This window comes from Phascolarctos cinereus, unplaced genomic scaffold (assembly GCF_003287225.1).
Source record: "Phascolarctos cinereus isolate Bilbo 61053 unplaced genomic scaffold, phaCin_HiC Scaffold_726;HRSCAF=1367, whole genome shotgun sequence".
In the NCBI taxonomy this organism is placed as follows: domain Eukaryota; kingdom Metazoa; phylum Chordata; class Mammalia; order Diprotodontia; family Phascolarctidae; genus Phascolarctos; species Phascolarctos cinereus.
In genome coordinates, this window is record NW_027556098.1 from 218,428,641 (window position 1) to 218,456,637 (window position 27,997).

Consider the following 27,997-nt stretch of genomic DNA (forward strand, 5'->3'; position numbering starts at 1 on the left):
CTTTCCATGTTATTATGACTATTTGTTATTTGTTATGGTATAATAGCTTTCACTAAATTTATATGCATAATAGAACAGTCTGTTCAGCCAATCCCAATTGATGGGCATCCATTTTGTTTCCAAGTTTTTCCTAGTATATTAAAAAACGCAGCTATGAATATTTGAAACATTTAAGTAGACGTGGCCTTTATTTCTGCTTTTTTCTTTCTTGGGGTATATGCCAAGTAGTGAGGCTACGGGTCAAAAGGCAGGAAGAGTTTAATGACTTTTCTCACATAATTCCAAATTGTTTTCTAGTATGATTGGACCAATTCACAGATCCACCAACTGATTATTAGTGTATCTGTTTTCCCACAGCCCTACTTCACCTAGCATTATTTCTGTCTCTTTTCATTTTTGGCAGTTTGATGTATCTGATGTGAAACTTCAAAATTGTCTTTTCTTTTCTGTTATTATTAGTGATTTGGAGCAATTTTCCAAATAGGTGTAATGGTTTGCAATTCATTTTTTGAAAACTATCTGTTAATATGCTTTGACTAATAGTGTGTTGGGAAATGGTTTGTGATATTTCATGCAAATATTTTTCCCTCTTGACAATTTCTCTTCCTATTTTTAGCTGCATTGATTTTGATCATGAAAAAGATGTTAAATCTCATTTGAAAGAAATGATTTACTTTGTCTTTTATGATTTTCTCTGTCCCTTATTTAAGCATTCTTTCCTTAGCCATAATTGTGAAAGGTGCCTCCTTTCACCCTTCCCAGATGCTTTTATGAAATGAACTTTTATTTTTATATTGCATATCCATGTGGAGCTTATGCTTTAATCAATAAATCCATTTGGAGCATCTGCTCTAATCAACACGTAGCTCTTGATTGATTAATTTAGTCAGAAGTCCTCTGTGTTCTCAGAACATGTTATGCCCATATTCAACTATAAGAACTAAAACACATCCCAATGCCAAGTAAAAATAATATATATATTTTTAAAATTAGGCATTGTTTTAGGCTGTGTTAGGGAAGAATTGTTTTCAAGCATCCCCAGTGCTCTTTCTGCCCACATGCAAAGATATTTTTGCAGCAACAGCAAGGAAATGTTATTCAACTGGCATTTCAGGATGCCACTTACCAGTCATGAACTTGGGCAAATAGCATCACCTCTATGGACATCAGTTTCCTCATTTACAAAATGGAATAAATTATCTCCAGCTCTAACTCCTATAAGCTCCAAGGTCCTTCAAGATTTCACATTCTATACTTTCGGCTTTTCATACACATGCACGTATACAATTGTTTTCTTAGACACAGCAGAAATAATATAATTATCTTATAACAGGATACTGTTCCCTTTGGATACTTGAAAACATTTTGGAGTTTTAATTTCTTAGGTTTTGCTCCTATTGTCATTTACCAATAAGTAACTTCTCCTGAGTTCACTCACATAGTTTCCATTTTATTTTCTCCAATTTTTCTCTCACCACTGAGAAAAATAATTGCCAATGCATAATTGACACTTCTTTTTCCATTAACTGGTTGCTTTCATTGGAGAACAATTGTTTCCACAAAATGATTATTATAAAATATACATGTAAGGATGGAGTGGGAAGCAAGATTCAAGAGGCAGGGAATATTACACAGATAATATTTCACATATATTCTGAATTATCTCTTAATTTTCCCTCTTTCCTCTGCTCATCCTTCCCCATTCCCATACTTTGATGTAACGTAAGTGTAGTTCTCCTGGAGTTAACTAACATTTTCTTCCTTCAAAGTAGCTTGGGCCCCTACCTTTGCAAGCTTACTTTAAATAACTTCATTATCTTTTTCACTCTATTCAATCCAAAGTGACTAGGAACTTTCCTGCATTTGAATAATAGCTTAGATGCCATCCATTGTCCTAAATATACAAGGCTATTATTGCTCTAGCAGCATCTCCAAAATCTAGGTTTTGTTCCCCCTCCTCTCTGTTTCTGCAACATTTCTCTCTTTCTTAACACAAAACCTCTCTTCTTGCTCTTTCTTCTCTTACATAGTTCAGATTACTCCTCACTTATCATCATCACATTGTATTTATAAACTTCTCAATTTACAAAGTGCTTTAGAACTGGAAAACACAATTATTAACTCTGCTATGTACATGGCATTGTACTAGACAGAGATAAATTTGAAATAGATTTGGCCTTGCCTTCTAGGAACATTCACCCTGAAGGAAATAACACTGTCATAGACTCAGAATAGAAAGCTAAATCAAATATGGAATCAGAAGGAAAAGAACAATAATTAAATTTTTTTTTTGTAAATTTTTAGGCAATTGGGGTTAAGTGACTTGCCCAGGGTCACACAGCTAGTAAGTGTCAAGTGTTTTGGTCTGAGGCTGGATTTGAACTCAGGTACTCCTGAACAATAATTTTTTTGTTGCCTTCTCCCCTTTCCTCCCATTCCTGTTGTCATGATATTATTCTTTCTTGGATCTTCTATCTGTCTTACTGCTCCTTCTCAATCTCCTTTGATGTATCCTCATTTATATCATGGCCCCTAACTGAAGGTATACCCCAACTCTCTGTCCTGGCCCTGTTTTCTTCTCTCTATATACTCTTTCACTTGGTGATCCCATCAGCTCCCATGGGTTTAATTATCACCCCTAAGCAGAAGACTGCCAGATCTCTGTATCCAGCCCTAGTCTCTATCTTGAGCTCCAGACCTGTATCTCTGTCTACTGGATGATCTCTAGGCATCTCAAACTCAACACATCTGATACCAAACTCATCCTTCCCCCAAAATTCATCCTTCTTCTGAACATTACTATTTCAGTGGAGGGCACCACCACCTTTCCAGTCACCAAGGTTTGGAACTGTGGTTGCAACTCCTCCCTCTCACTCACCACACTTAGCTATGTCTGACAAGCCTTGTCATTCCTATTTCCACAAATCTCTCAACAAGTCCCTAGTGATTCTCCATTACCTAAAGGACAAAATATAAACTCCATTTCACAATTGAAGTCCTTTAAAACCTGGATCCAATATACGTTTCCAGGCATTATCTATTATGCTCCTTCACACAGTCTACAATCCAGCTGAAATGTTCTTTCTCATATACAGTACTCCATTTACCTTCTCCAGACCTTTGCATTGGTGATATCCTCATGCCTACAATGCATTTCCTCCTAATTCTTGCATCTTATCATTCTTTTCCTTCGAGGCTCAGCTCAAACACCACGTTCTATATGAATCTTTTCCTGATCGTCACAGTTGCTAGTGAACTGCCCTCCAAATTATCTTGTACTTATTTTATTTATATTATACATATGCCTATATATGTACACGTTTCCTCCAGCCAAAATAAAAAGGCAGGGACTGGGTCACTTCTGTCATATCCATAGCACTTAGCACACCACAGGTTTTTAATAAATGTGCTAATGTATATCTATATCTATATTTAGAGAGATATACAAAGATATTTCCTAATTTAATAACTGAAGTATCCTTCTTAGAAGAGACTGGAAAATAACTGGCTGCTAGTATATGGCATTATCCTTTCTGGACATGACTGAAAAAAGACTCAAATGTCCGGAGTTCAAGATCCTTCACAATTTGGCTCTGGCCTATTCTTTCTCTCCCAAACCTTCTGGTTGTCATAGGAGCTACATCTCCTCCATACAAAGTAGGCTAGTTGTCCCTTAAAAGGTAACAAAACCATCCTCTAAGATTAACTGGTCCAAGGGGATTAAGACTCAAATTGGTGACATAGCTTCCTGCTCACAAGTACAAAAGAACAAGGAAACAGGAATATAATATAATGTTCATCAGGCTTGACCCATGCTTCTGATGGGTGCACCAGCAGGGCAAATGCAGAGGTAGGTAAGCTGTGCCCAGATGAAATCAGTGCTGTATCTTTGCTGAACCTTTCTTTCCCAGCTGTAGTTAAAATTTTTATTAATTGTTAGATGGTCAATAAGCGTCTCATTTGGTACCAATCCGGAACCTAAACCACCAGAATGGCTTAAGTCAGACCTGGCCCAAAGCATTGGCCTACTCACCAACCAAGCTTTTCCTTTTAGGGACTTTTTGCATGTTGCTCCCTTGCTTGAAATGAACTGCCTTTTTATCTCTACCTATCCAAATCTTGTCTATCTTTCAAGGCTCCACTCACACCCCACATCTTCCTTGATGCTTTCCTGGAGCATCTCCTAGATCAATCTTTCTTCTTTTTGCTCAAATCCTATACTACTTATTATCTACATACATTTTTTGGTACTTCTCATATATTGATCAATATTATTAGTTATACCTTCTTATTTATATGTCTTCTCTTCAAAACTCTTTGAGAGCTGGAAGGGACTTCTTAGGTCATTCAGGCCAACTTATTATCCCATGCAGGAATTTCTCCTATAACATCCTTGATAATTGATCAACCAGCTTCTATCTAAAGCGCTGCCATTTTTAGTAAGGGTTTGTCTACTGAATCCTAGTATAGGTATTATCGACTCCATGACCTTCTCTCAGTAGAGTCAACGATAGAGGAAAGGGAGATGGTAAAGGTGACCAGTAAGAAAAGGGAGGGGCATGGACAGAGTCAAGGCATTTGTATGCCTAGATAAAGTTGAAAACTTGTGTTTTACTTTTGTTTATCTTTTTGTGTTCATAATGACATAACTGGAAGCTTTGAGGCTTTGCATTAACATATGATAAAATAGTTACTCACAATAGAGTGAGAATATTTTTTGTGTCATAAATGTGCAACTTTACCACCTACGTGAGGCTTTTCTTGATTCATGTTTCCCCTTCCCTCACCCCATTTAGTAACCACTACCTCTTAAATTTACTTGCATTACTCTGTATATACTTTGTACTTAATTTATCTATATACATTTTGAATCCTTCTCCCCTCCCCCTAGTAGGATGCTTGTTTTTCTTTCTATCCCAAGAGCCCAACATAGTACTTTGTGCATGGTGACTACTAAATAAATGTTTGTTGAATTGAAAAAAAAAGTATATCTATAAAAAACAATTTTTAAAAAGTTACTCAGTGTGTTGTATTTCAAGTAATTGCCTATACATATTCTCAGTTCTAGGGATGAGAAAAAGAGGAGGCGAGGTTTGAGGAGAAATAAAAGAGAAGGGAGAGAAGGGAGAAAGGAGAAGTAAGAGGGCTTTTCCCTCAAGCAAGTACATGAAAAACAATACTAAAAGACAATGTTTTAGGGCGAATGGTTAGATGAATTCAAAGTGATCCTATTTTTAGCTGAGTCCAAACTCTTTTCATGATATGAAAGTACAGGCAAAAGGGAATACTACTGTGTGGGAATCTACTAACCAGAAGTGTCAGTGTGGTAGAAAGTATTTAGGTGAGGGTAGATGGTGAGATAAGCTGAAGTGTTACTGTGGTGGTAGTATATGAAACACTGCTCAGCCCAAGGGAGAAATCGAATGCTGAGTTCTAAAAGCAGATCATAGATTTGGCACCAACGCAGGATTGTTTTTTATCCTTTGTGCTCATAGAGGACCGTGGCTCAAAGAGGAAGGTGATGTCATGACTCACAAGTGAATTGGATTTAAGTGAGGGAGGGCTGTGCAGAGTCACCAGCCTCATTCTCTTCTCTGGAGACATCTGGGTCCAGTGGCAAGATATAAATTAGAACAACTGGAGATGGCCCCTGATGCAGTGAGAGACCTTGGCATTTTTAAGCTAATGTCTTTCCCAGGTCTCAGTTTGACTGAAAGTGAGTATAAATAGCAATTGCTTCTGTTTTGCCAAGATACCCCAAGGGTCTTACCCTCCCAGATTGATTTATTTTAAACTAGGTAAAAGAGGCCATTCCTTGCCTCATTTCTTACCTAAACTTAATCACTGAATGGGTGTTGCCTCAGTCAAACCAAGGCAGGATACAGTGGTGATGAAGAACTTCTATTATTTGGACATATGCTGGAAATATCTCTGCTAAAAGCAGAGAAGCTAGGATATTCTTCACTTGTCTTGCAGATAAGTTCATCCATCAAAAGATGGAGTACTTATACAAAAATATTTGTAGTAGCTCTTTTTGTGGTAGTTAAGTAATAGAGACTGAGGGGATACTCATTAATTGGGGAATGGCTGAACCTGTTGTGGTTTATGATGGTGATAGAATATTATTGTACTGGAAGAAATGTTGAAAAGGATGGTTTCAGAGAAAACTGAGAAGACTTGTATGAACTGATGCAAAATGAATTGAGTAGAGCCAGGCGGACAATTTATATAGTAAGAACAATCTTGTAAAGATAATCAACTCTGGAGGACTTAGTAACTCTGATCAATACAATGGCCAATCACAGTTCTAAAGAACTCATGATGAAACAAGCTATCCTTTTCCAGATATAGAGTGCATAGATTTAGGGTGAAGAGTGAAACTTATTGTCTTCTATTTCTTTCTTTTTCTCAGAACATGGATAACATGGAAATTTGTTTTACATATCTATAAATATTTGTAATGGTTTTAGTTTTCTTGCTATATCAATAGGTGGGAGAAAAGGAAGGAAAGAGTTTGGAACTGAAAAGAAAATAAAACTGAATTAAAAAGGAGTAAATGATGAGGGGAATGGACTTTCTTGACCCAATTCTGACCAACAGTTGTGAAAGCAGACACTGGAAGAAGGATTAAACTCATTTTACTTAGCTTAAAGGGCAGAACACTGGGTGGAGACTGCAGAGAGGCAGATTTCAGTTCAGAACAACAAAAAGCTCCCTAATAATTAGAACTATCTAAAAGTAGTTTGTGTAGTTGCTCCAGAACTGGGAGAGTTAGCCTGGGAAGTCAGAGTATTGTGGAAAGAACATTGGCTCTGGAGTTTGAAGACCTGGCTCAAATCTCACCTTTGACACTTACTCCCTTTGTGATTTGGGGGCAAATCACTTAATTTCTTTGAGTCACAGTTTCCCAACCCATAAAACAAGGGGAGTTAGACTAGATGGCCTCTGAGGTCTCTTTCAGCTCTAGATTAATGAACTTAATGAACAATTAAAAGCCTATAGTTGATGTTGGAAGGAACCCTGAAAGGACCTCTGATCCTGCTCTCCATTTCTCTTGTTCTGGTACTCTGTTACTTTTCCCCTACTTTTATTGGTTTATTAACAACTGGAAGGCAGGAACTATGCTGTTTCTCATCTTTGTATCCTTAGCACTGAGCATGCTCTTCATATTTATTTTAAATGGCTTTACTTTTTTTTTTTCACTTAACAAGCAAGCACTTCTTTCCTCTTCTTTCAACAACTGGAAAAAATGCTTGTAACAAATACACAGTCAAGCAAAACAAATTTCTGTGTTGGCCATATTAAAAAATGTATGTTTCATTCGGCACCTTGAGTCCATTACCTTCCTGTCAGGAGGTAAGTAATATTCTTCATTGCTGGCTTTCTGGAATCATGGCTAGTCATTGCTTTGATCAGAGTTCTGAAGTCTTACAAAGTTGTTTGTCTTTACATTCTTGTTATTCTAAAAATTTTTCTTCTGGTTCTGCTCACTTTACTAGATGGCCCCTGAGGTCCCTTCCAGTTCTAGATTTAAGAATCTAATGTACATTTAAGGACTTAAAGTTAATGCTAAAAGGGACTTTAAAATCAAATATAATCTCCTTTCATTTTAAAGGTGAAGGGACTGGACTAGAAAAGAACTTTGATTCTGTTGTCCATATCTCTTGCTCTGGTCTTCCATAGCCATTCCCGGTTCATACAAATTTTCTCAGTTTTCTCTGAAACTATCCCTTTATTACTTCTTAGGGCATAATGAATTTACATGTCATAATTAATTCAGTCATTCCCCAACAGATGGACATCCCCTTAGTTTCCAGTTACTTCTTCCACAAAACAGCTATTATAAATATTTTTGTACGTATAGATACCGTTACTCTTTTCTTGATCTTTCTGAGGTAACCTTAGACCTAGTTAGTAGGAGCATTGCTGGGTTAAGGGTATGTACAGTTTAATAACTTTTGGGACATTGTCCCAAATCACTTTCCAGAATGACTATCGGTACCCATTCACAGCTCCATCAACAGTGGGGTGCCTGTGTTTTTGTTTTCCCCACATGAAAGTTTTATTACATATTTAAAATGAATATCAAGTTGCACATAACAGGTTTGCAGTTTCACGTGCAATCATATTTTTATTATTCTATGTTACAGAAATGCTAGTTTTATTTCATAAATTAAAAATAGAATAAATATCTTTTTAAAAAGAACATGATCATTGAATCCTCTGAGCATAATAGCAAGGAATTCCCAACTACCTCCTAGACATTTTTGCCAGGACTCCAATGGCCCCTCAAACTGAACAGGTTCAAAAATAAAATCTTCCTCGAGCCCATCTCTCCTTCCAATTCCCTCTTGTCTACAGATGACACTATGATTTTCCCAGTCACCTATCTTCAAAATCTTGGCATCGTATTTAACTTCCCTTTGACACTCATGGGATGCCTGTTTTACCATGGTCACACAAATATCTGTCATTTCTCTACTGGGGATCAACTTTGCCAATCTGATGGATATAAAGTGGAAGCTCAAAGCTGCCTTAGTGCACACTTCTCTGTTGATAATGTGGAGTGCTTTTCACATGTGATTGCTATTGATATCTTCAATTTATTTCTTAAAAAAATTGTCTGTTTGTATACTTTGACCACTTATCAATTGGGAAATGGTTATACTACATGTTTTATAAATATGTAGATCTCTGATTAAAATGGGCATACCTTTGTTAGTGTAGGTTGCAACTTAGTGATGCATTCTCATCTCATGTAATTCTTGTCCTCCTAAAAACACTCCACAAGGGGGTCCATAACATGCTAGATTGCATAAGTACTTAGAAATCTGTTGAGTTGAATTGATTTCCAAGTATGTCCAATGCAGAGGTTGGTATTATTTTTTTATTGTCTTTGCTCCTGTCTTCCTCCATAGATCCTCCGCCATCCCATCAAAACATGGTCAACAGGATTACCTCACAGTTGACAAGTGTCTATTAATTTAATTTATTAATATTGTTAGTTTCCACATTCTGTACTCTTGGTTACATATGAATGTAAAGGGAGACAAGTCAATGAAAGTCTAGTCCTCAGAGGCATCCACAGTATGCTTTCTTTGCCTGATGCAATTCCCCTCATGGACTGTGGTGAGTATGATTCTGGGCATGTGTAATAGAGGGTTTCATTGTCCATTTCAGAGTATGTGCAGATATTTTATGACTATTTCCTATTAGCTCATTGTGTGACCAAGAGGGAACTTTTAATTGGCTGCTAAGGGAAACTAAGTGTGCATTCAAAGGTCCCTAACTGTGACCAATTCCTCTCTTTCCCTAGCTGTGTTTTAGTAAGGAGGATGAAATGCTATAAGCCTCTGGGTGGAGAGAAAGACCTTGAGTCTTTTTATCCTTCTGGTTATATGTGAATTTAAAGAGAAACAAGTCAATGAGAACTTAATCCTCAGGATTATCCAACAGTGTGCTCTGACGGATGCAACTGTCCTCTTGGACTGAGGTGAGCCTGATTCTGGGCGTGTGTAATGGAGGGCTCTGCTCTCCACTTCAGAGTGAGAAGCCAAGCCAAGCCAGGGCTCAAGAACATATGACCCTGCTGTTGCTTCTGTCTCCGGTGTGTTATTCTCTCATGCTTTTAGGTGAGGAAGTATTAGAGACAGTTATGCCTTGTGAACTTCTAAAGGTCAAAAGAGTCAGCCATCAGAGGTTCAGGAATTGAAGGCCACACCCCAGTGTGCCAGCAGCCAAGCCTCGCACAGAGCATAAGGTAGGACCTATTGCAGAACCAATCTGCAAGAACACAGTCCAGCTGTGGAACCAGCATCGAGGTGCTATGTCCTAGCTGGTTATCCGTTAATTAAGACACATTGCTTCAAGTTTGAGTTCACTCTCATTAGGGTAGAGTGTTATAAAACATAACCAATGTTCCTGCTATGTCATCTCTGTAAATATCCCTTTGTAAAAGAGAATTGATGTTAATGGAGCAAATTGATATTGGAGCACTATTCATGAGTTAATTAATTATATATGGGAGATATAAACTGTAAATGGTGATTGATATTACAGAGAGCACATTGGAAAAAGTGAACTCAAGCTGATAAGATTAGAGAAAACCTCATTGCTCCACAGGGATAGACCTAGAACAATGAAGAGGGGAAGTAGCTAGTCAGCCCTCTTGAGACCCAACTCATCACGATGAGTGGAAGTGGGATAAGGACCCCCATAGTCTTTATATGGGCTCCAGGGGTAGGGAATCTGTGGCCTCGAGCCCACATGTGGCCTTCTATGTCCTTGGGTGTGGCCTTTTGACTGAGTCAAAGTTTTACAGAACAAATCCTTTTATGAAGGGAATTTGTTCTGTGAAGTTTGGATTCTGTGATGTGTAGCCACTACATTAATATCTTCCGAGATTATTTTTTGTTTTTGTTTTTGTTTCTTTTTGCTTGTTTGCTTTGTTTTGAGTAACAAACTAAATTGTTAACTCTCAGTAAGACTATTATTCACATAAAGCTATGTTGGGTTGTGAGTGTAGACAGTCTGTAGCTCCGACCTGTCATCTGATTTACCCTTTTTATGTCTGGGAAAGGTAAACTCAAAAAATGCAACATTTTTTGGTATATTTCGGGGGAGAAATCTGAAAATTTATGAATGGCTAAAAATGGCAGTGATCTGTAGCAAAAATATTTTACATGCAGTTTATGAGTCTTGTGACATAAGTTATTGATGTTGCTCTGTGAGTTCAAGTCTCTCCATGTAAAAATGAGCTGTCACTAATGGATAGCACAGTGCAGAGGGTATTTCTTCTAGAAATTTGGAGTTGAAGGTCAGTTCTTAAGTAGGAGCAGCATTTGAAGCTGAAAAGTTATTGACACAGACTGCTTCTCTAGTGTTATCTGAGGAGAGGTTGTAAAGATAAGTAGGAAGATCAAGTGAGCTAAGCCACAATGAAGTCAAAAGGACATCAGCAACGACGGGATGGCTGAAGGGACGGGGAAATCTTTCAATTGCTTAAGATTTCCTTCCATTGTTTTTTAGGATTAAAGAGAAAGTTTCAGTTTCTAAGAATTGGTAAATGCACTGGAATGATTTAATTTTATTTTGCCTCATTGAATCACGAAAGAGAAAATGGAGGTGACTAACACAAAGAATGCGTGGCGGCGGGGGGGGGGGAGGAAGAGTGTAATATAACCTAAAATGAAAGGCAATTTCATGATATGTATACAGCAAAGAAAGGATTATTCGTTATGCAACAAACATAATACTTATACATTCATGGACCTGTCCTATCAACATTTTATTAGCAAGTTATAGAAAGATATTGATGACACGTTTATCATATTTGCAAGTCAAACCAAACTGGAAGTATAACTAAATGAAAGAATAAGATTCAAAATGACCTCAGCAGGCTAAGGAATGTTGCTCCAAATTCACCTGTATCTGGCATGGATGTGACTATAGTCAGGCAGATTATGAAGGACAAGCCAAGAAGCTGCTAGAATTAATGGAAAACTCATGGTGGGACAAAGCTAAATAAGACAAAACTTGACAAAGATAAATGTAAAAATCATACACTTGGTGTTAAAGTGATTAATTGCAAAAGTGCAGAAGAGATTTGACTTAGCTGGTCATATGTCAAAGGTCTGGGAATTTTATTTGACTAACATGAATGAATAGTATGATGTGTCTTTTCAGTCTTTTTTTCCATCATGTCTGACTCTTTGTGACCCCCATTTGGGGTTTTCTTGGCAGAGATACTGGAGTGGTTTGTCATTTCCTTCTCCAGCTCATTTTATAGTTGAGGAAACTGAGGCGAACAGGGTTAAATGACTTGCCCAGGGTCTCCTAGCTAGTGTCTGAGGCTGGATTTGAATTCACGAAGAAGAGTTTTCCTGATTCTAAGCCCAGTCTTCTATCTACTGTACCACCTAGCTGCCCTTTATACTTAGGCTTAATTATCAAGAAAAATTATCAGATTCCTAAATACTTTCTGTCCCTGAGGGCAACAGGGTTAAGTGACTTGTCCAGGGTCACACAGCTAGTAAATATCTAAGGCTGTATTTGAACTTAGGTCTTCTAAATTCCTGACTCCAGGCCTGATACTCTGCTATGTCTTATAAGCACACACACACACACACACACACACACACACACACACACACACGCACACACACGCACACGCACACACACACACACACACGCAACCTTAAGCTGCATTAGTAGAAGTTTAAACATACAGATCACAGAAGGTAATACTGCTATTGTACTTTAGTCTGGAAGGCAATATCTGGATGATTGTGTCATATACTAGGCATCACATTTTAATAGGGACACTGCTAAACAAGAGTGCATGTAGAGCAGAGGTTCCCCAATTTATCTGGCCTACCATTCCCTTTTAAAAAAAATTACTCAGTGCCCCCTGGAAATCGACTTTCTTTAACCCTTTAATAGTTTTTTAAAATTTATCATTTAAAAAAAACTTTTTTAAGGGGGAGCTAAGTGGCACAGTGGATAGAGCACTGGCCCTGATTCAGGAGGACCTGAGTTCAAATCCGGCCTCAGACACATAACACTTACTAGCTGTGTGACCCTGGGCAAGTCACTTAACCCCCATTGCCTAGCCAAAAAAAAAAACTTTTAAAAAAAATGATGCATCTTAAATTTAATAATTTATTGTAAATTTGTGGGATTTTTTTTCCTGCATTGAAATTTTGATGATGCACTATTGCATCATGTAACCACGCAGTATCATATTGTAAACAAGTTATTATACACACATATTCCTGCTGATGCATGCTGGACTTCCCAATATGCTTGCCTGCAAACACTTGCTTGTTAAGACCTGTTGGTGGACCTGACCGCTGAATAGTTATAAATTTCATTTTGCGTGTGGAAAATAATGTAATCACTACAACTTTAACTGTGTTACACAACAGATGAAACATGTACGAATAGTTTTTCAAAATTTCCATGTCTTCTTCCCTTATGCTTCCACCTCCTCCTTATTTTTATTCAGTGTTCCCCATTCATTCCAGTGCCCCCCAGGAGGTGGTATTGCCCACTTTGGGAACCTGTGATAGAGGATGACATCCAGGATAGTGACAGGTCTAGAAACCACGTCACAGGAGGAGCAGGTAGAGAATGGAGAGTGTTTAGCCTGAAGAAGAGAAGACAGTAAGGGATACATGATAATTATCCATTTGGGTGATTGGGTGGAGGTTACAAGGAGGCAGATTTTGGTTCAATATGAAGAAATAGCTTGTTAACAATTAGAGCTATCCAACAATGAAACTCATTGCTTTTGGAGGTAGTGAATTCCCTTTCATTGGGAGTCACAGGATTGTAGGATTTAAAGCAGGGAATATTTAAGCAGAGGCTCGATGTTCAACTGTCAAGGATGCTGCGAAAGTTTCCTGAATTGTATGGGAAGGTGGACTGGATGACTTCTAAATCTATTCAAACAGTAAGATTCTATGATTTTATTTTCAGAAATTCTGAACAAAATATTTTCATGTATGCTCAGTAACCCAGATATTTAAAGGTGAATACCCAAATGTTTGCTTTTATGTAAATAAAACCTGCCAGAGCATCTAAGTGGTGCAATGGATAGAGTGCTGGGCTTGAAGTCAGGAACACTCACCTTCCTGAGTTCAAATCCAGCCTGACACTTAGCTGTGTGACCTTGGGCAAGTCACTTAACTCTGTTTCCCTCAGTTTCCTTATCTGTAAAATGAGATGGAGAAGGAAATGGCAAACTACTCCAATATCTTTGCCAAGAAAACCCCAAATGGGGACATGGAGAGTAGGACAGGACTGAACAACAACATAAAAATGAGATATTCCACTAACATTTTAAGTTTTTAATCTTGATGTGTGGTGTCCCTATAGTCATAATCATAAATGAAGTAGGATTGATCCTAAGCAAAACTGAGCACTGGGTGATGTATATCTTCACTGTCCCTCCAACCCTCCCCTCTCTCAATTATTCAGTCTTCCTTTAAGAATAGATACCTAATGACTTAATGATGTTTCCTGACTGCCCACAGGCCTTCCACTTCTGTGTTCCCTCCTCTAGATCTCTACCTAATTGTGCCTTATACTCCAGATTTTCTCATTTTATACCTTTTCAGAGCAAAACTTACCCATCCTACATGAAATCCTTTGGGATCCTGTTTTTAGCAATTAGCTAACGTGATAAACTAATTTATCTTCAAAGCTTCATATTGTTCTGGTTGAGAAATTTTTACCACAATTCATTTAGAGTCATTTAATTTCTGAGCTTTGTTTTACTCATCTGCAAAATGGGAATTATAATAACTATACTATCTACCTTACAGTATTTTAGAAAGAAAGCATTTAATAATCTGAAAATCACCATATGTAGGTATATTAATGTTATTCATTTCTCTTTTCATCTTTTCCAATGGAGTTCAGGAAAAAAAAACAGTTCTGGAATAAGTCACTACCCTACTATTACTGCTTTATATTTAATGTTTTGTGACCTATTTAAACAGATGAAAAAAATAATTTTTTGTAATTGAATAATAGTATTTGGATGTCAGCAAATATCCTGTAGGCTTGATGGAAGCATCTTTGGGACAATAGCAGCAGACAGGACAATGGGGAAGAATTGTATTTCATCCTTTTCCCACATATTTATTTCTTCTGCTAGAGATTTCTTCTCTATATTTTGAAAGCTTTTTATCCTGTGTAACTTGGGAATTGGGCATATTTGGCACAGCTACATCTATTAAATATGATCTTAAATTTCAATATTATACTGGGACAATTATGGGAGATGATTCTGTCTGTGATAATCATCTGGTTCCAGTACATTTAATTGGTCGAATTCCAAAGGATATTTTGAGATCTGTACTTTTATTATGGAGTTATTGTTGTTATTATTATTGTGGTTGTGGTTGTGGTTACTGTGGTTGTTATAGCAGTAGTATTTAGTGGCTTCAAGTAAAATTCATAAATAGTACTCAGTGTTCACTATAAGCAAAACATTGATGTAGGCACCAGAACTTAAAGGAATAACACGGTAATTTTAGGCATTGGTAACATATCCAGTGGGACAGACTTCTTTGGGGGGTGTTTTTAGGGGGGGATGATTTTTGGGGTGTGTGCTCACCCCACATAAGTAGTTTCCTATTCAGTCTAGAGGCAAGGTTGGCTTTGAATAGCAACCGGCACCAGTAGCATCATCTACAGGAGAGTGACAAATCTTAGTTGATGCCACACTAATGAAATAGGTGAGAAGAGAGGGTTAGGTAGTGGTAAGAGGACTGGGTCTACAGTCAAAAGACCTAGGCACTCAGGTTCATTACCTGGAGAAGAAAATGACAAACCACTTCAGTATCTTTGACTCTTCTCTTTCCCTCATCACAGGGAAATGCCGAACTAGAAAGAAATTTGTTCAACTCTCCTTTTTCATAGATGAGAAAATGGAAGCCCAAGAAGGTTATAAACTCACTCAGGGTCACGTACATAGTAAGTGTCAGAAGTGGGATCTGAACTTAGAGCTAATGCTCTTTCCTCTGTACCACAATGTTTCCTCATATCTAATAAGTTGCCTTCTTGCCACATCTACTTACACATCACTCATCTATTTCTTTCTGTCCATTCATATGTCTACCACCTTAGTTCAGGCCTCATTACTTTTCATTTGGACTCTCTAATTAACTCCTAGTTAACCTTCTTGCTTCTAGTCTCCCCTTTCTAATCCAACCTTCACATAGCTGCCAAGATAATTTACGTAAGATTCAGCACCTGACCATCACATTCCCCTGCTAAAAAACAAAACCAAAAACAAACGCAAACAACCTTCAAGGTCTCCTTATTATTTCTAGGATAAACTTTCCTTATCTTAGGATATCCTAAGGATAAACTATCCTATCCTATTCTTTTTTTTTTTGGCTAGGCAATGAGGTCACACAGGTAGTAAGCGTTATGTGTCTGAGGCTGGATTTGAACTCAGGTCCTCCTGAATCCAGGGCCAGTGCTCTATCCACTGCACCACCTAGCTGCCCCCCTGAACTATCCTTATCCTACTATTTGAACCTCTTCACAATCTGGCCTTCCCTTTCTAGCTTTGTTCCCCACATTATTTCACTTTACACACCCCATATTTCAGTCTAACTGCCATATTCAGTCTACTAGCTATTCCCCAAGGTAGACATGCCATCCCCTGCTTCTAGAACCCCCACAGGCAGGCCTTCTAGGCTAGGCATGTACTGCCTCTTCATCTTAGCCTTAGAGAAACCTTCTCTCCTCCCTTTAATGATCAGCTCAGTGCTACTATGTCCATGGAGCCATCCCTGATCCTTCCTGGAATTAGTGTGAGCTCTATTCTCAAATGCTGAAGCCCATTGTCTAAGCCTTCCTTTGATAGCTTTGTTCTCTTATGGATTTAGATCCTTAAATCCAGCCTCAGATATTTACTAGCTGTGTAACCCTGGCAAATCACTTAACCCTGGTTGCCTCAGTTTCCTCATCTGTAAAATGAACTAGAGAAGGCAATGGTAAGCCATTCCAGTATCTTTGCAAAGAAAACCCCAAATGGACTAATGAAGAGTCAGAGGTGACTCAACAACAATAACAAAAACACCACCACCATATGCATATTATATCCTCTAAGTAGAATATAAGCTCCTTGAGGGCAGGGATGGTTTCATTTTGGTTTTGCACCCCTACAAATAACAGAGTGCCTTGTCCATAGGAAACGCTTGATAAGTATCCATTGAAACGAAGTCCGATCCCGGCACTATTATTTACTGCCTACATGACTGCCAATGTATTGCCTATGTAGAAGTCATCTCTGGGCTTCAATTTCCTCATCAGCCCAGACATAATTAGGGTGGAGCAATCAGGGCTTTGTCTCAAGGTACCTAAATTTAGAGGACACTTATGACATTTTTACTCCTTTAGTAGGTAGAAACAAGGGATCTTAGCAACTAGTTGTGTAGAATAATTGACTAAAATAGGAAGCTACCAGGTGGTGGGTCTACAACCCAGCCTTGCTGGGCTTCTGCCCCTTGAGATGACCTCTCCAGCAGCTGCAGGGTCTCCATCCATAGGGGCCAATGTCCCTGGGATCTGTCCTCTTCTACAGGTCTTCTGTCTTGAGGTTTCTCCCTAGGCTACTTACGTCCTCCAAAATTAATTTGTCTAAAATGTTAGACAGATTTGTGGGTACCTTCCATACTGCTTGCACAAGGTATGGTTTGTGACACTTGCCCAGGCCACAAACTTGCGTCTCTATCCATCTATAAGTTGATAGGTTGCACTCATGAAACTCTAACATCCCTATACTAGCTCTAAATTCTATGCTTCCAACTCCATGTGCCAGGGTTTAGCACACAGCAGGCATTTAAAATAAATGCTTGTTAACTAACTAATGGGGCAGCTAAGTGGTGCAGCAGATACAGTGCCAGACCTGAAGTCAGGAACTCATCTTCATGAGTTCAAATCCAGCCTCAGACACTTACTAGCTGGGTGACTCTGGGCAGGTCACTTAGCCCTGTTTCTGCAGTTTCTTCATCTGTAAAATTATCTGGAGAAGAAAATGACAAACCACTTCAGTATCTTCGTCAAGAAGACCCTAAATGTATATTAATACACTATTGGTGGAGTTGTGAACTGATCCAACCATTCTGGAGAGCAATTTGGAACTTTGCCCAAAGTGCTATAAAATTGTGCACACCCTTTGATCCAGCAAAACCATTACTAGGTCTGTATCCCAAAGAGATTTAAAAAGTGGGGGGGGGGGAAGGACCTATATGTACAAAAATATTTATATCAGCTCTTTTTATAGTGACAAAGAATTGGAAATTGAGGGGATGCTCATCAATTGAGGAATAGCTGAACAAATTGTGCTATATGATTGTAACAGAATATTACTGTGCTATAAAAAATGATGAGGAAGCTGATTTCAGAAAAACATGGAAAGACTTATATGAACTGATGCAAAGTGAATTGAGCAGAACCAGAAGAATGTTGTACATAGTAACAGCAATATTATACTATGATCAACTGTGAATGATTTGGCTATTCTCAGCAGTACAATGATCCATGACAATTCCAAAGGACTTATGATAAAAAATGCTATCCACTTCCAGAGAAAGAACTGATGGAGTCTGAACGCAGATTGAAGCATACTATTTTTCACTTTCTGTATTTTTTTTTGTATTTTTTTACCCCTTTGGGCCTGACTAACATGGTAATATGTTTTACATGATTGTACATTTATAACCTATATCAAATTGTTGTCTCAGGGAGGGGGAGGTGAAGAAGGGAGAGAGAAAATTTGGAACTCAAAATTTTAAAAAATGAATGTTAAAAATTGCTTTTACATGTAACTGGGGAAAAATAAAATATTATTTAAAAGAAAAAAAAAACCCAAACTGGGTCATGAACATTTGGATGTGACTGAAATGACTGAATGACAATGATAAGAACAAACTCATATAATGCCCAATAGTGAGATAATTGTGTAAACAAACTGGGGCATGGGGATGGGTGCTGAGATGCTATGTCTAAATACACAAATGGGTACTACAGTCTTGACTGGTTGAAAAACTGGTGGTTCTGGTCACATTGTTACACCAGTCATACTCGTTTGTATATATAATATTGTGACAATGAACACACATTTATTGAGCACTTTTGCACAACAACCCCGTAAGGTAGATAGTTCAAAGATTATTTCCCCTATTCTACAGAGAAGTCAGTTGGTCAGGCAGTCAATAGTGATAAAACATTTATTAAGCGCCTGCTATGTGCCAGACACTCTGCCTCTCAGTAAGGAAATTGTAGTCAGAGAGATCAAGGGACTTGGTCACATACTTTGTCAGTGACAGTCAGGACTTAACCTCCAATGTTTAAATCCACTTCTAAAACCTACTTCTAAACCTAATTCTCTTTCATTTTTCCTTTTAGTATCAATGTTCTTTTTTTATATCAACATCACTCTTTCCCACTCCTTCCCTATCTCTGATTATCCCCCACTAAACAGAACAACAAAAAACAGGTAAGTGAAGCAAATCAACACGCTGACCATTTTTTTTTTTTGATAAGGCAATCGGGGTTAAGTGACTTGCCCAAGGTCACACAGCTAGTAAGTGGCAAGTGTCTGAGGCTGGATTTGAACTCAGGTCCTCCTGACTCCGAGGCTCTATCTACTGCACCACCTGTCCACACACTGACCATTTTTGATAATGTCTTCCTCATTCCATACCTATAGTTCATCAGATGTTGCTGAGTGAGAATCAGGAGGCATATAAGTGTCACTGTTAACTCCTCTGAAATCATGTCTGATGGATTTTTTTTCCACCACACCGCCTTTTCTAACTTGCCATTCAGTTTAGTTTGTAACTCAAATTGATTTATAACCAGTTAGTGGCCATTAAAGAGTAGGTAGTGTGATTAGTCAATTTAAGCAAAAACCACTTTTTAAAGGAAAAGTGGAGAGAGAGAGAGAGAGAGGAGAGAGAGAGAGAGAGAGAGAGAGAGAGAGAGAAGAGAAAGAAAGAAAGAAAGAAAGAAAGAAAGAAAGAAAGAAAGAGAAGAAAGAAAGAAAGAAAGAAAGAAAGAAAGAAAGAAAGAAAGAAAGAAAGAAAGAAAGAGAAGAAGAAGATGAAATAAAGGGAAGGGAAGGGAAGGGAAGAGAAGAGAAGAGAAGAGAAGAGAAGAGAAGAGAAGAGAAGAGAAGAGAAGAGAAGAGAAGAGAAGAGAAGAGAAGAGAAGAGAAGAGAAGAGAAGAGAAGAGAAGAGAAGAGAAGAGAAGAGAAGAGGAGGGAAGAGAAGGGTGTCAGTCCAAATCCAGATAAGAATAGAGAAGGTTGTACATGACTCTGTAACTATTTCAGACAATACAAGTTCTTTCTGGCTATGAAATGTGAAAAAAACTGCATGATGAATGAGTGGGAGATGATACTTTCCCACTGAAATATACTGAATTAAAAAAATTCTAATCATGACTATATAAACCATTTCTGAATTTTGCAATACAAATGGAGAGCTATTATTGCTCCCTATTGGTGACAGTCAGCCATCTATTACTCTGTAAGCATCTCAATGCCTAATAAAATAAACACCTTATTCCCTCCTCCCCCATTACACATTTGCTTCATGTGTACCTCCAAACCTGTATTAATGCTTACAATGCATAATGATGTGGTCAGTTAAATGATTCCCTCTAGTGCTCCTCTGTTACTGCAATTGATTTGGTCTTTCCAGCTTAACTCATTTTTACTCACAGAGAAAGGAGTCCATCAATTAGAGAGCAAACACTGAATGTGCAGAGCAGTGGTAGGAGCCAGCAGCATTGTGAGCAAGATTCTTAGCTTTGAGCTGGAGGATGTCAAAATACCACTTTTAAGGAGCACGTTTTGGAAAGCCAGACCCAGTCTTCCTAGTAACTTTAACATCCGTCTCCCCGCTCTCTTTTTGGGTGGTTTTGAAAATCAAACTCGTGTTTTCAGATGTTTCTGCTCAAACAGGACATGATGTAATGCCATACATTGTGTGTGTGTTTAATTTTTTTTTTCTGCTAAGGGGTTATTCCAATATTCAGTGAGAAGTCATTCTTTTTTTGCCACGTGGCATCAAATTGCTGAGTCAAGCCTGAAATAATGGTTTGTACCAGAACTACGGTGGTTTGTACTAGAAACAACAGTGTCTGTTTGTTAAGGTGGGTCACTTAACAAGGGGGAGACAGACTCCCCGGCATGATTTCAGTGCCTTCAGGTTAAAGGCTGCTTCAGGGATTTAATAATGATTGTTCTTACCAGCAGCAGCAGATTGAGGGGCAGGTAGCACAGCTCAGCTTTTAGCCAAAGGCTGTCCTCCAGAAGATGAGGAAAGCGGTGAACAGTGGACGGAGCCATCTTCTTCAGGGATGGAATCCACAGCAGACAGCGATTTGTAATATTCATCTCCCCCATCAAGCACTTTGATTTGGCTATGACAAGGAAAGAGAATTAATTTTGTGGGGAAAAGAAAACAGAGCGAAAGCATTCCTGATGCTTTCAGTACCATCAGTAGTGTTACTAATGTTATACAAACAGTCTGAATAGGACAGGGCTGGAATCATATGGAAGCATCATTGCTTTAAGGGTAGAGGGTTTCTCTCTCTCTTTAAATCACTTTCTAGGGAACCTGTATGGCTAGGGAGATTAATGACTGTATGCTACACCTTTCACTTCTGGGTCACACACCTATAATGAGGCAAAGAGAGCTGTGGCTGGAAGTTGTTATCGTATTGGGACTGCTGATTTATGGGAAACAAATTGTCTGTCTCTGGTTCCTTGGAGAGGCAAGTGCTTTCTCTAAGAGCCTGAGTAAGAGCCCTGATGAGTTCTTCTTTTTTGTCTCTTCACCCTACTATCCAAGAATCAGAAGCCTAAATTCCCCTTTGACCTTTGGGGATGATTTTTGCAGGTAAAGATAGAATTCTGATCCATGGGTTATTCTGTAAAAGTTGTCATACTTGCAGAGTACGTGTGTGTGTGTGTGTGTGTGTGTGTGTGTGTGAATATGTGCATGCTACATATAATTTGTAGATAAAAGGCTACAACCTCCTATCTCTCCCACACTAAAGGGAAACTAAAATTCTCGGGAGTACCTATGGGAAAGAATGGAAAAGAACATTTGCCAGTAGGAGCCAATTTCACCGACTCCCAGAGTACTAGAATGTTGCTTCCAAAAGGTACCTTAAAGACTGTCTAATCCAACCCCCTCATTGGAGAGCCTTCTTAGATACTAGTAGATACAAGTTGTATACTTGCTATTTTTTTTTAAGTTCCCAGTGTTAATAATGGCTGAGTATTCTAATTGCTTATTTTTAGAAATCTCTCTAGAAAGTTTTGCATTTTCTGTAATATCACAAAGGACTCCTTCTGTTTACAGTTGCTTAGAACTAAGAAGACAGATATTTACCCAAATTTTCTTGGCTTCCTCTTGCTCCCTTGATATTCTAGAGTTCCCTGTGGAGAGGGCCAAGAACACACAGTCAAAGCAAAGCAGCAAGTCGTTAATTTTTAATTCAAAGTGATTTTGTGTTGAATGCAAGCAGATGCTGATAATATCAGAAGTCACAGCATAATTTTTTTGATCAAAGGGCTCAAGTGAGCCTGATGAAGCATGCATCTTGCTCGTCTTTGATAAACCGCATCAATTATTCACCGTGAAGGCAGACATCCTGACATGAAAGCAACAGATAAAGAGCATAAGCACATGTTCAGGAGGAGAGGAGAAGAGCATGGGGGTGGGGCTGGAGGGGCTGGAACAGGTATTAATAACAGAATTATTAACTGGAAACAAAGCCAGTAAAACGCTTTATGGCCACTTTGAACTCACGTTTAACTGGTTATAGTACATGTTATCCTCAGGGCTATTCAGCATTTTGGGCTGCTGACATCTTCTGCGAGGTGTTCTCAGCTTCTGTTCGACACAGTTTTCTGAACCTAGAATAAGAGAACACATTTTTGAGCCATCCCAGGTGTCACGAAAAATCTTTGAGTATTTTTAGGCCCCAAAAAAGTACTTTCTACAAATGTCCTTAACAACCAATTTGTTCCATTGTAATAGATGTTCGGAGAACACTCCATAGTATAGTAGCTTTAAGAGAAGTTATCTTTAAGAAAAGGGTTAGGTGTTAACTTCTTTGCAGGTCTTCTGCCCTCATCTTTCCTAAGCTCCTATCTGAGCATTCAGGAATGGAATCTCCTGGTTAGTGGTCAGCTTCAGTCCAACACAGAGGGGCAGCTTCCCTTGGTAGGCTATCAGGGCATGAAACAATGAGGCCAATCTGGAAGATGCTGCTTTAAGATAATTTGCAGTTCATCAGAGAGAGAGAGTTGAAAGCCATCTGGAGCACACACTCTGCTGGGCAGAGAAAAAGTAAAGCTTTTAGAGGGTTGTAGTTGGTGGAAAACAGTGCCCGTGCTAGTATTAGTTAAATGCTTTGAAAACTATAATTGATCTCTGCATTCTTTAGAGGTGGTGGAAATAAGAGGAGGAAAAGGTCGATTGAACCGTAACACTAAGAAGCTACTTTGTAAAAGACCTGGTTGTGGAATCCTCCTACGAGAGCATGCTTAAAATCTCCAAAGAGAAAATAACTTGTCAAATTAAGCCATGGTCCATTTCCTTTACAAATAATTGATTTCATGGAATCTAGTGTCCTTTCCATTGCAACTTTGAGATGAGATCTGATTCTTATGAGACACATAGACAACAACCTATAGAACACCCATCCTTAATGTCCCCTTCCCCCTCCAAAAGGGCTCTAGAGTAATCTAAGAAAGGGAAAAGTATTTTCATTTTTTCATTGTGCTTCAGGACATTTTGAGTCAACTTGAGTAAACTATTAAAATACAGTACTTTTGGAGGGAGAGAAAGGCACATCAGTATAAGCTGGTCTCTTAGCTATTAATGGGTTTCCTGGTTGATCTAATTCTGCTAACACAACTCAAATAAACAAACACAGTATTTCCCGTTTAACTCTCAGGGATGTTCCTAATGATTGGAGTAGTAACCCTTGTTAGCATCTTCTGAACCCCAGGAAGTATTTCAAGGTTGTATTTTAAGTTACCAAGTCTGACAATGGCAGATTTATTATCAAGTTTGTTTTCAATTTTTCTCCCATGGATTTTTAACAAATGTACCCTTTTAATATTCATATCATGGCACAAATGTAAAATTGAACCACCTATTTATTTTTACTTAACAGGAGCTGAAGAAATTACATTAATGGAGCTCTGTCCTTAAACACTGGGGACACTTCCTTTTAAAGTGAATGGAAGGTGATTTAGGTGGAGTTCTTCACTTGAAAAAGTGAAGAAAAATAATAAGTGGTCAAACCTGTTATGGATATACTTTGTTCTATGTAGTAAATGCATTCATTCAATCAGTCAACCAACAAGCAGTTATTAAGAACCTACTATACGCCAGGCACTATGCTATGTCCTAGAGATACAAATAAATACAGTTATAAATACAAATACATTCCTGAAAAGTTGTGTATAAAATGGATTTCTGTAAGTTAAACCCTATTTTAAAATTCCCTAGGGGAGGTCACTATTCAAAGCAATTATTCCTTAGTTAGAGGGTTTTGTACATTGTTTCCTTAAAGTGGAAAAGCACACTCGTATTTGACACAAAGGTCACAGTTCAAAGGAAAACAGAAGAATGAGCTCAGTGACGATTGTAATGATTTGCAATGTGGAATGGTGCCCTTCCTCCAAAGAGCATCAAGTAAATGTCACTGCTCACATCCTCCACATGTCAGCTGGCCTATGGATTCCCTGGAGGCAGCAGCAGGATGCAAAGCAGATTTGGCAAAAACTGAAGGCAGGCTTAAGGTTCTCAGGTATTCACAAAGCCCTTCCTTCAGTGCAACCAACTGAACCCATGTCTACATTGACCCCTTCCCCAGTACTCAGACATTTCAGGCCAGAACCTGAACTTTTCCTTTCCCTCTTCCCAGCCGCACTTCTATGACCTTGTAGCAAACCCCTGGTTTTAAGCCCTTTTCTGGTTTTTCCGTATGAGTAACTAGTCTCTCTAGATCCAAATATTAGCTTGACGCTCTGTGTTTCTGACCTCCATCTATGCTGATATTTGTCTGGTATGACTCTTCTTATTCCTCAAGCAAGGGTGGTTTCCATCCGCACAATGAACCTTGGTCAGTCATGGGCTGCCCCAGCCCCCATTAAGGACAAGGCACAGGAACAGTCTCAGGGATCTAGGTGGAAAACACCCTGGAACATTTGACAATAATAATAGCTTATACTTATCTAGTGCTCTGTGGTTCCAAAGTCTTTCCACATATAGACATCTCATTTGCTATTCATAGCAACCTTCTGAATAGATAGTAAAGGTATTATCAGTATTATAATAAGGAAATGGCAGCTGAGAGGGATTAAAGAGAAATCACTCCCAAAGTCATATAGTTGAGGAAAATGAGACTTGAGCTCAGGCCTTTTTATGCCTAGTGACACCCAATGCTCTTTCTTTTATATAGCCCTACCTCTTAATACACCATTGATGAGTTCTGTATTTTATAACATATCAAATTAATACAGAGAATTTCTTACTTTAAAAGAACACTGTTAACTTTTGTTTTCATTGCTGTTTTTGTTGAGTCATTTTAGTTGCGTCCAACTCTTCGTGACTCCATTTGGGATTTTCTTGGCAAAGATACTAGAATGGTTTGCCATTTCTTTCTCCAGCTCATTTTACAGATGAAGAAATTGAGGTAAACAGGGTTAAGTGACTTGCCTAAGGTCATACAGCTAGTAAGTGTCTCAGGCTGGAGTTAAACTCTGGTCTTCCTGACTCCGGGCCTGGTACTCTATCCACTGTGCCACCTAGCTGCCCTATCACTTTTATTTTCCAATACATCATTTCCCTCTTACCCTATCAGAGAGGTATTAACAAAGAATAAAACTGAAGAATGGGGAAAAACAGTTCAATAAAACTTCTCGAGTATCAACCAGCTCTGACAGTATGCTTAATGTTCCATACCCTAAGTTCCCCACCTTCACAAAGAAAGCAGATATTGAATTTTTTTCAGCTGTTTTCCTCGACTGATATTGGTGCAGACCTCAGGACCTATACAACAGGGACTGTGTTATAGGTGAAGCAAAATTAGAATAAGGTCCTTACAGCACTCCAAGGGTTAATGCCATGAATGGGATCCATCCTGCAATTCATCGTGTTGTACTATTTAGGATGATAGACAGAGGCCCTGGAAAAACAATTAGGTTATGTGAGGCAGAGCTACAAATAATGCTCAATTCCATCCTTTTGGCTTGTAAATCTGACTGAATTTTCAGGATTTCCAACCAGAGGAAATAATTCCTATATTCATCCAGATTTGAAATAAATCATGGGCTATATCTTTACTCTGTAAAAGCTGATAACATTATCTGGATAAGTTGTTCAATCTAAAAAGCCAAAATGGATGATTCAACCCATAAAATCCATTTTTGGGTCTTAATCATTCACTTTGATATATTTACTATTCTTACTTATCAGAAAATCATCCAATCTCTGTGTCATGTCACGTGAGGACCTCCACTTACACTTACGTTTCAGTTACTAGTATCGTACTAACGCTTTAAGAAGTTGCACCCACATGATGACATTTGCATAAAAAAATAAGATTCCTTCTTTTCCATGGAAGTAACTATCTCTAAGGCACCTAGGTGATACAGTGGATAGAACTCTAGGAGTCAGGAGGACCTGGGTTCCAATATGGCTTTAGACACTAACTGTATGACCCTGGGCAAGTCACTTAATCCTGTTTGCCTCAGTTTCCTCATCTGTAAAATGAGCTAGAGAAAGAAATGACAAACCATTCCAGTATCTTTGCCAAGAAAACCCCAAATGTAGTCACAAAGAACCTGAAATGACTGAAAAAACAAACTATCTCTAATGCTTCCAGTATGCTCCTAAAGGGTATGGAGGTGGATAAATGTTTGCTTTGGAGGAAATGATGTATTTGATGCAAACTTCTAAACGTTTGGCAGTGAGCTCTGGTGATGGTGAGTTTTCAGTTCACTAGTAGCATCTTGATTCTGGGTCTTTACATGGGCTTTCACTCTCTCCTGGAAATGGTCTGAATTTGCCTCTTCTTGGATTTTCTTTCTTCCTTCAGGGCTCAGTTCAAGTGTCATCTCTTACACGTAGATTTTTATGATGTCACTCTCTGGTCTGACCACTTCTAAGTAAGTCTCCTCTGCTGGCTCGTATCCATATCCCCTATATCATATCATATCCATAGCCCCTATAGTTAGAGGCCTCAAGGTTATTATTTTAACCTGCATCTATTCTCTCTCTACACTCCTTTGCCTCATTAACTTGAGATTTAACTATCATCTCTCTGAAGATGAGAGATGAGCCCCAGATATACCCAGATCCACATATGTGTATGTATATGTATGCATGCATGTATATAGATATACATATATACAGAAATGTGTATATTTGTGGCTCTATGTTTATCTATCTATCTCTACCATCTATATCTCCAGCCATAGTTGCTCCCCAGTCCAATTCAATAAACATTTATTGAGCCCCTATGATGTGCCAGCTACTATACTAATACTGAGGATACAATTAATAAAAAGAAACTCAGTCTCTGCCCTCAGTGAGCTTACAATCTACAAAGGGAAAGACACACACACAAGGAGTCAGGAAAGTGGTGGGAGGAACAGGATGTCTTAGGTACCTGGTTCTGTGGAGCTGAAACAAGGTAGGGCAGCAGATGCAAAGCGGAGTGATCTGAAAGTCCAGTTTCTTCCCTCAAAAAAGGAAAGCATTGGGAGGAGTTTGGTATTCTGGCCTCCACACAGGGGAGAGGAGGCTGAGGGAGGTGAAGTCAATCAAGGCTCGAGTTGGCAGCACAGGGGTGAATTTAGCAGTGATGAGCTTATCCCAAGAAGGGCGTTTTCAGTAGAATTGAAACCAGGCAGAGTAGCAGACGCAAAGTGGAACTTTGGGGAGGCATCCTCCAATACTCCTGGGAGTAAAATATCTGTGGTCATTCAGCAAGGAGAGACTATGTGAACATGTTCTGTATCATTAAGAACTGTACCCTGGGATGTCCATTAATTGGGGAATGGCTGAACAAGTTGTAGTATATGAACTTAATGGAATACTATTGTGCTATAAGAAATGATGAGCAGGCAGACTTCAGAAAAACCTGGAAAGACTTGTATAGTCTGATGCTGAGTGAAGTGAGCAATACCAGGAGAACGTTATACATAGTAACAGCCATGTTGTACAAGGATCTAAGACATCTCCAAAAGACTTATGATAGAAAATGCTATCCACATCCAAAAAAAGGACTATGGAGTCTGAATGCAGATCAAAGCATACTATTTGTTCTTTTTTTTCCTTCTGTTTTGCTTTGTTTCTTCTTTCTTGTGGTTCCTCCTATTGGTTCTAATTATTCTTTTTTTTTTTTTTTGTCTAGGCAATGGGGTTAAGTGACTTG

General features: G+C 38.6%; 1 protein-coding gene across 1 annotated transcript in view; it reads right to left on the reverse strand.

Annotated features, from left to right (window-relative positions):
* Nucleotides 1–27,997, reverse strand: part of MYO3B (myosin IIIB) — a 632,072-nt gene that overhangs the window by 47,827 nt on the left and 556,248 nt on the right. The window contains exons 31-33 of the mRNA XM_078146159.1: nucleotides 22,351–22,457; nucleotides 21,931–21,977; nucleotides 20,781–20,953 (exon numbers count right to left, since the gene is read on the reverse strand). Coding sequence (XP_078002285.1) covers nucleotides 20,815–20,953; nucleotides 21,931–21,977; nucleotides 22,351–22,457 — 293 coding nt within the window. The 3' untranslated portion in view covers nucleotides 20,781–20,814. The remainder of the gene's footprint in view (nucleotides 1–20,780; nucleotides 20,954–21,930; nucleotides 21,978–22,350; nucleotides 22,458–27,997) is intronic.